This window comes from Misgurnus anguillicaudatus, chromosome 1 (assembly GCF_027580225.2).
Source record: "Misgurnus anguillicaudatus chromosome 1, ASM2758022v2, whole genome shotgun sequence".
NCBI classification, from domain to species: domain Eukaryota; kingdom Metazoa; phylum Chordata; class Actinopteri; order Cypriniformes; family Cobitidae; genus Misgurnus; species Misgurnus anguillicaudatus.
This window is the reverse complement of record NC_073337.2, coordinates 17,009,362-17,018,112: the sequence shown is the minus strand read 5'-3', so window position 1 is coordinate 17,018,112 and position 8,751 is coordinate 17,009,362. Positions and strand designations below refer to the sequence as shown.

Below are 8,751 nucleotides of genomic sequence, written 5' to 3'. Positions count from 1 at the left end.
GAATGAATGGGGCTGGGCTAAATGCTGGCACATTCACAGCGTGCTGTACAGGGATTGGGTGCACGCATTGAGAAAGGATAGGTATGTATTAATTGGTCTAAGTTGAGGTAAGAACATAATAAAATATTGAAAAACGATCCTGTTTTCATTTAAGTGCCTGCAATTGAGTTTTTAGAAAAGAAAAATGCATTGAATCTTGGATCTGTGACTTTTTTATAATTTCTTGTGAGCTGTCAATTTGCATTCTATACAAGCTCCATATATGGACTGATTTTATTCCTTTTATATACTGTGGTAAAACATTTCCTATTGCAGCTAAGTGTTTACTGACTAGCGTAAAACAACATTTCTTATTTGACAAGCAAAATATTTTCAATATAAAATGTACCAGTGAAGGATGTGTATTTATGTTGTATTTTGTGCATTATATTATTTGTTTTCATGTATTGTTTTTTTGTAACTCAATAACCCATTGAAGAATTTTTATTAATACTGCATTGCACTGAGGCTATTGTCACTATAGTGCTATATGACAGGATGATAATATTACAAATAAACACTTTAAGGACACAAAATCTTCATGTGTTAGAATCCAACACATTCCCAACAAATTGCCTTGAAAATGCCTTACATTGCTAAAAAAATACTTTATTTTGTGTATTTGGTATAATACGTGTTCGCTTGGATTATGGTTTAAAAAACACATTATTTTGCACATACCATAATTTTTTTTAGCTCCAGATAAACTTATATAACGCACTGATTTTGTACAAAGCTTATCGGTCTGAAAGGCGCTGCGTCCCTGATTGGCCAGCTAATCTGTACGTTGTGATTGGTCTGAATACCCCTGACGTCAGCCAAAAATGTGATGCTCCTTACCATGTTTGAAATATTCTGTCACAATGCAGTGCTGACAGGAGTTAACTTACAGTCTGAATCCGAAGCGGGAGGAATTATGATAATGTCGGTCTTGTCTACGTCAACAGGCCCAATAAGTAAACTGTTGCCTACAATAACTCGCTTCATCGTTTACTTTGGTGTTTGTACCTTTTGCATATTGTTAACTTATACATACCAAAGGAAATGTAAAATTCGGAATCTAACCATAGGTGCTCTCTAATCTTCATACTTTAAACACACAACACTATCACATCACATTTTAGACACTAAAACCTGAAGTTTAGAAATGCTGATGCAGTTGTAAGACTGCATCTGTTCGCAACTCGTCCACTCGTCACATGAGAAGGTTTGTCACCGTGTCCCCAATCTCACGTGCAATTACCAATGGACATCCCAGCCATTCTAAGCTAAACTCTGAGCTGGATTAGTATCAGTTAATATCAATAATAAGGTGGAGTTAATGGGGCACGTCTGATCCCAAGCTGGTACAAAAGCCTCACAGCCGTGCCCACCGCTTTACTAGGTCTAAGTGTTGTGTGTCTGTGAGAAGCGAAACTTTCGCTTGCACAGCAAACCAGTTGGACTTCTAGATAAAGCCTCTTAATACAGATTCTATAGCTCTCCTCTTTAAAACACAAATCAGTTAAGTGATGGGAAATTCTAATGGCAGCACCGTGGACGACCTGCAGGCCGTTGAAATGCATCTTTGGTATAAGAAGTTCATGACTGAGTGTCCATCTGGTCAACTCACACTGCATGAGTTTAAGCAGTTCTTTGGTCTCAGAGGTCTGGATCCAGAAGCAAATGCCTACATTGAACAGATGTTCCGCACTTTTGACATGAACAAGGTTAGTGAAGTTTGAGTCCCAAAAAAATGGGATGGTACGTTTTAAAAAGGTCCTAATATGTACCTTTAAGTACAGAAATGTACCTTTGAGTTACCTGTGTGTGCCTCTGAGGCCCCATTGTGTAGCTTTGAGGTACCGATATGCACTTTTTAGGTATAAAAGTGTACTTTTATAAAGGTACCGCTCCTAGGGACAACTTTTGTATCTTCTTGTAGCTTTTTTTCGAAGAGTGTAGGGATGCCTTTGAAAACAGCACTGTCAAAAAGTTTCAAAAGCTTGTTTGGCGTAGGTGTATTTTTGATGTGAAAACACTGGCTGTGATATGCAGATTCTCAGGCTCATTGCAATGTGTTGCATCATGTTCGACTGATTATGCTGATATCTATAATTTAGACCTTAAGGACTAATACTGGTATCAATTTAAGAGGAAAATATTTCAGTGTGCTTTAGGTTATTGGCCATTTATATAGCCATATATTTATTGCATAATTGGCTTCTCAGTTGATCAATACTTTATAAAATTTGATTGTTTATTTAATAATATATGTGTCATTTGCTGTCTATCATTAAATTATTCACATATATGCAAATATTTACAAAGCGTAGATCTTTAATGTTGTGCTGTGTGGGTCTATAAATATAGTACTATTTTTATCACATCCTGTCAGCTTGTATTTGCAATGACTCATATTTATAATGAGCTTATTGATAACATTAAGATTTACAAAGGTTGTCTTATGAAAACTGATCCAGTAACAACTATTCCCTAGAGTTCTTACCAGACTGTTTTTATAACTTTCTAAGCATAAAAAACAACAAGTCAGATACTATTACCTCTCATAAAAATCTCACATTGATACAGCAATTCCAGCACGTACCAGTATGATGTCAAATATACTTATAAAAAAACATTAATTTAATGTCATTAACTACATTGGAAAACAGATACACTTCATCCATATCCCTTTAAAGGAACATGCCAAACCATTATAGGAGTCCTTGACCATCTTTCTGAGCCTGACCTAGACAGGTGTATCTAACTGAGACAGGTGACATTTTCAGAAGGGTTTATTGACCTAAGGGATTATATCTGTGACATGGTTGTGTCTGTCTCAGAATTGAATGTAATCCTCCAGAGGGCACCCTCATCAACCTAATCTTGATCCTCTATGAACTCCATAATCTAAATATGTATACATGCCTCAAATAATAGCCTTGTTGGGATGATAAAAAAGATTCCAGTTGTAGATTTATAATACTTTCAGGATTAATGTAAACATTTTGTAATGTTTGAATGTGTTTAATTAACAGGATAGCTTAGTTCCTAAAGGCTTATGGTTAGAGTTACCAGATTCTTTATTAGTTTCGGATGTGTTTATTTTCTTTCAAAGCATTTCAAACAAATAAGCAGTCCTCAACTCTTAAACGACTAACAACAAACTTTGATTAAAAAAAACCAAATAGTATAAATTATAAGACATAGGCGTTTAAGATAAGTCCCAGACTAAAATGCATGTTTAAGCTGTCATAACTGAAAACAGCTTGCACGCACATATCTTAAAATATATCAGTGCCATTGTTTTGTCCCAAGATGCACATCGGTAATGTTTGTTGTAAGGTTTGTTTGTAAAAACTTAAATGTAGTCCTGGCATAATCTAAATCCTGTCCAAGAAACCTGTATACAGACATGTACAGAAACATAAATTCAGTGTAAACTCCTAGAAGTCATTATTTTAGCTTCGAACATATATTAGTTTTATTTCAGAATATGCAATCGTGTTGTACGGCACATTTTTATATTCATTTAAAATATAATGTTAAAAGACTACTAAATACTGCATCAAAGAATACCATAATTTGTTATTTCTCTGTAGACTCCAATACTTCATGCGTTTTGTTGCTATTTTAAATTTTGGGGATTTTTTGTAACATTCTGTTCCTTGTATTTTCTCATTTTTGCCCCAAGTCCCCTTTAATTTCTGACCATGGACTTTAAAAAAATGTTGCTCTACACTGTAAAAAAATCTGTAAAAATTACAGTGATACTTGCAGCTGGTTGCCGGTAACTTACCGTAGTTTTAAATTTCGTGTTATTAACTGGCAACATTTTGTTCAAGTTAAATGAACATTAAACATTTACAAGTCTTTGTCTTTACAGAGTAAAACTAAAATAACAGCATCAAGCAAAACATTCTGGAAACAAAATCTGAAGCAAAAAACAGAAAAAGGTTGATGATGATTTCTGGTTCCCAGAATGCTTTGCATGAGGCTGTTATTTTAGTTTTATTCTGTTAAGATAAAGACTTGTTAATATTTAACATTTATTTAACTTTGAACAAACTGCCAGTAAATAACATAAATTTAAATCTACGGTAAGTTACCACAACCAGCTGCAAGTAACACTGTAATTTCTACTGATTTTTTTTAAAAAGTGTAGTTAAGCAGCTGTTTGCCAGTAAGTTACTGTAGATTTACATTTATGTTGCTTACTGGAAACAGTTAATAGGTAAACGAACATTAAACATTAACAAGTCTTTATTTTTACAGAATAAAACTATAAAATAACACCCTCATGCAAAGCATTCTGGGAACCAAAATCTGAAGTAAAAAACAGAAAAAGGTTGATGAGGATTTCCGGTTCACCAGAATGCTAAATAGCAATTTAATCAATTTATAATCAATTTAAATCTATACATTTTTTAACAGTGTTGCATAGGAACATCAACTCATTTATGTCATTCCAAGTGCTGAGGTTATTTGCCGTGAATCTTGTTTCCATAGTAACAGTGGGTTCTATGGCGGTTATCTCTCAGTATTATGGGTAGTGTAGTTTGTTTCACAGTCAATCAGGCCATTTCCAAAACAATGTAGAAATCAATTGTCTATATTATTACCTAACAACATTTGACCTTGCAGTTTGTCTTTATCCGTTATCACTGATTTTTTTCCCCTATAGGCCTATGCTAAAAAATGCATGTCTTGATATATAAGCAGCACATTTAATAGATGCTAACTATTAACCTTATAGGGACAAAGATAGGGTTATTATACTCCATGGTTGCATAACAACTACTTAACATTGGGTCATTATTAACTCAGCATGTGTTATGTCCAATATTTACCCATTATGGGTCAAAAATAACCCAGTCATTTTTAGAGTGAATGCTTTATTCTGATTGGTTGAGAAATGCTTCATGGGTATGCATTATTTTTTGATAAACGCACACCTGACCTTTTCAAATGTCTTAAAATAACCATTAGAGCAATGTGGTGCCATGGTATAAGCGGAATAACTGATTCCAGTTCTTTGAATTACTTGAAAATAATGCACACTCCACTTTGCGTCATATTTTCAAATAATTCAATGGCCTGTCATCAATTATCTAAACACAATTTTTAGAAACAATGCAATACAATGCAACACAATACATACCACAGCCTCTTATATACTATAGCTAATGTAAAGCCTTAGCTGAATAATAAATAATTTTGAAATTCTGAATGATTTATTGCAGGATGGCTATATTGACTTCATGGAGTATGTGGCAGCTCTCAGTCTAGTAATGAGAGGCAAGATGGAGCACAAACTAAGGTGGTATTTCAGACTTTATGACGTGGATGGCAACGGTTGCATAGATAGACACGAGCTCCTAAATATTATAAAGGTAGGATAGAAATCATTTTCAAAACTGAATGGCCATAATACAGATGGTATTTTGTGCATCCATTAAAAAAATCATATTCCTTTTGTTCTAGGCCATCCGTGCCATCAATGGAAGTGAGACGCAGGAATCCAGTCCTGAGGAATTTACAAATCGAGTGTTTGATAGAATCGACATCAATGGAGATGGGGAGTTTAATAAATCTTTCATTTTTTCAAAGACATTCAAATGATATGGATAGGGAGAGTTCATTAAAGAACTGTAAAAATCTGCACAAACTGTAAAATCAAATATTTATTTATTTTTATTGTGAAACGGGTAAGAATCAAGAATTACAATGTATGACATTGTTTTTTCTGTTTCTCTTATCACTGAAAACTGTTTAAAATGTTCTCATGGCATTCAACAGGGGAGCTTTCATTGGAGGAGTTTGTAGCAGGGGCTCGGAGTGATGAAGATTTTATGGAAGTGATGATGAAGAGTTTAGACCTCACACACATAGTGGCCATGATCCATAACCGGAGACACAGCATATAAGCACCTGTCCATATTCAAAGATATCAGTTCATGCTGTTTTTCAGATTAAACTTGTTTTCAGTCTCTCACCTGATATAAAAAATTCTTGTAATTATGAAATTACGAGATTTCATAATTACGAGACTGCGCATCAGTGGTAAAGAGATTAAATTGTGGGACGTTTCACATCTACTGATTGTTTCCCAATAGAAAAATCCTTCTCACTAGGCACAGAGAGAGACATTACAGGGGAAGAGTCAGTATGATGTGGGCAAGTCCATTCATGAATTTTATTTTATTTTATTACTCTTGGACAAGAGATTAAAATGATCTTTTTAAAAATTATTTTCTTTTATTAGATGACTCCAAGATAGACATTTAGAAATGGCTTGCTAATAAGGTAGTAGATAAACTTTAATATTACATTAAATACGTTGACATAAATCTTTATATCCGACATCAAGATGAATGTCGTTTATATGAACTTCTAAGGGAATGTGTATTTATAGGTGGTTTAACGAGTCGCTATTTCTTTGTAGTTTTTCTCCATTTTAAAACTAACAAACAAAATTTGACATGGAGTCTCAAATAAAACAAGATCATAAAACTGCGCGCTTTATTCAAAATGTAAAAAAAAAACGTTTAGTAAGTCCTTATGCTTTATGTATCATGAACAACAATACAATGAGCGTTAATGTTTTGCATTTGGTTAATAATGGGGCATTTTATAAATATACTACTGTTTTTTTTTTCATTTTAGTTCAGTGTTCTTCAACCCTGGTCCTGGAGGACCCCCTTCCAGAATGTTTTAGATGTCTCCTTAATCAACACACCTGTTTTAACTTATCAGCTTGTTAGGGAGACATTCTGGAAAGAGGCTGATGAGTTGGTTCAGGTGTTTTAAATAAGGAGACATCTAAAACTTTCTGGAAGGGGGTCCTCCAGGACCAGGGTTGAAGAACACTGTTTTAGTTTATTATGCATTAAAGGAACAGTATGTAGGATTTTGACCAAAACTGGTATTGCAATCACAAAACTTGTGGCTAAAACTGGTACTGCAATCACACAACTGGTGGCCAATACACAAAATGACAACATAAACATCAGTTGAGGGCTGCAAATATCCTGGCCAGACAACTGTTGTCAGTGATATAAGTATTTGAAATGAAAATGATTTCTCAATGTCTAGTGACATATCAGGGCCATTTTATGATTAATTGATATAAATTTCTTACATACTGTTCCTTTAAATAATGTTAAAGTACAACATCTAAATAACCCTAAAGTAATAAATGCTGTAAAAAAGTATTGTTTGTTACATAAACAACCATAGTCTGCATCATTACTGATCGTTTTAAATGTGTTGCATTTCAGGACGCTCATTACAAAAATATCATGTCAACTAGCTAATAAAGTCATGTGACTCTGAACCACATAACCAGTCATAAGTAGCACATATTTGTAGCAATAGTTATTAGGATATTCAGTAAAGATCATGTTCCATGAATATAATTCCCTACCGTAAATATATAGAAAAAAAATGCATTTATCATTAGTAATGTGTGTTGCTATAGACTTCATTTGGACAACTTTAAAGGTGATTTTCTCAATATTTAGACTGCAGCTATTCCAGATTTTCGAATAGTTGTATCTCGGCCAAATGTTGTCATATCCTAAACTATACATCAATGGAAAGCTTATTTGAATAAATGTATAAATCTCAGTTTCACAATTGACTGGTTTCGTGGTCCAGAGTTCCATATATTCAACACTTTCATCTTATAATGTATTCTCCCCACTGTATGAGTGCAAATGTGTCAGGTTGTGCTTTTGCAAAGCTTTTCAAAAGTTTCTTTGAAGACATAGACAAATTATAAAGGTGCCTTCTGATGTATTGCAGGACTACAAGATTTACTTGTATATTTATGTACTGCTTGAGCACTTGCATATTAAAAAAATAATAACTCTTTCCCTTGTGTTTTTGACCAAGCTTTTTGAATTCACTTGAACAGTTGCATTGTGGCACAAAATCTGACATGGAGTTTGAAATAACACAAGATCAAAGAACTGCATGCTTAATTATTAAAAATGAGAAAAATTGTTTGTTAACATTTTACAATGAGGTTCAACCATATTATCAAATATGTTACATTTCAGGACACTGCTTACAAAAATATCATTCGGCTACAATAATACAAAGTCATACATTTATATTTCAAAGACATATACATATTATTTGAGATGCACCGACATAATTTTTTTCACCGACAGCCGATTATTCATCTGCTGATACTGATAGTTTTGGTGGTTATATTAACTTGCATTATTACACGGCTCTCCAAAATGCTTGATTCTGATTAGCCAGTTGCGACATTCCAAGGTTTGTTCTTTTCAGATAACTATCGCTCAAAACTAATAACACACGCCCAGATGCTGCAAATTATTTCGACAGGTACGGTTTAATATTAAACAAAACTAAATATAAATCTTTTATTAACATGTCCGGCATTTTATTTACAAGTGAATAAGGGTCAGTGACAAAAACGGTTTGGCAAAATCAGAAATTCAAAAATATTTTTTAAAAACTTGTTTTAAAAGCATGCATCATGTTTCTTTCAATGCACATAGTGGATTTATGTAATATTTTTTTATTAGAGTTAAGACTGAATGGAACTGTCAAATGGTGTAACTGCCAATTGCGCCAAAGAATGAGAAATATTAAATATTTTATCCACCTTGATGGCATGTAAGCATAATCATCATCAAAAGAAAAAAATATTTTAAAATATCGTTTTATTAGTTATTTCTAAATATAAATTTTAAT

General features: G+C 33.5%; 1 protein-coding gene across 1 annotated transcript; it reads left to right on the top strand.

The window, feature by feature from the left end:
• Positions 1 to 1,419: 1,419 nt before the first annotated feature.
• On the top strand, positions 1,420 to 6,578 carry guca1aa (guanylate cyclase activator 1Aa). The gene is made up of 4 exons (XM_073867342.1): positions 1,420 to 1,748; positions 5,265 to 5,414; positions 5,506 to 5,604; positions 5,826 to 6,578. Exons 1-4 carry the CDS (start codon positions 1,551 to 1,553, stop codon positions 5,946 to 5,948), a joined length of 570 nt encoding a protein of 189 aa, XP_073723443.1. The 5' UTR covers positions 1,420 to 1,550; the 3' UTR covers positions 5,949 to 6,578.
• Positions 6,579 to 8,751: the final 2,173 nt, after the last annotated feature.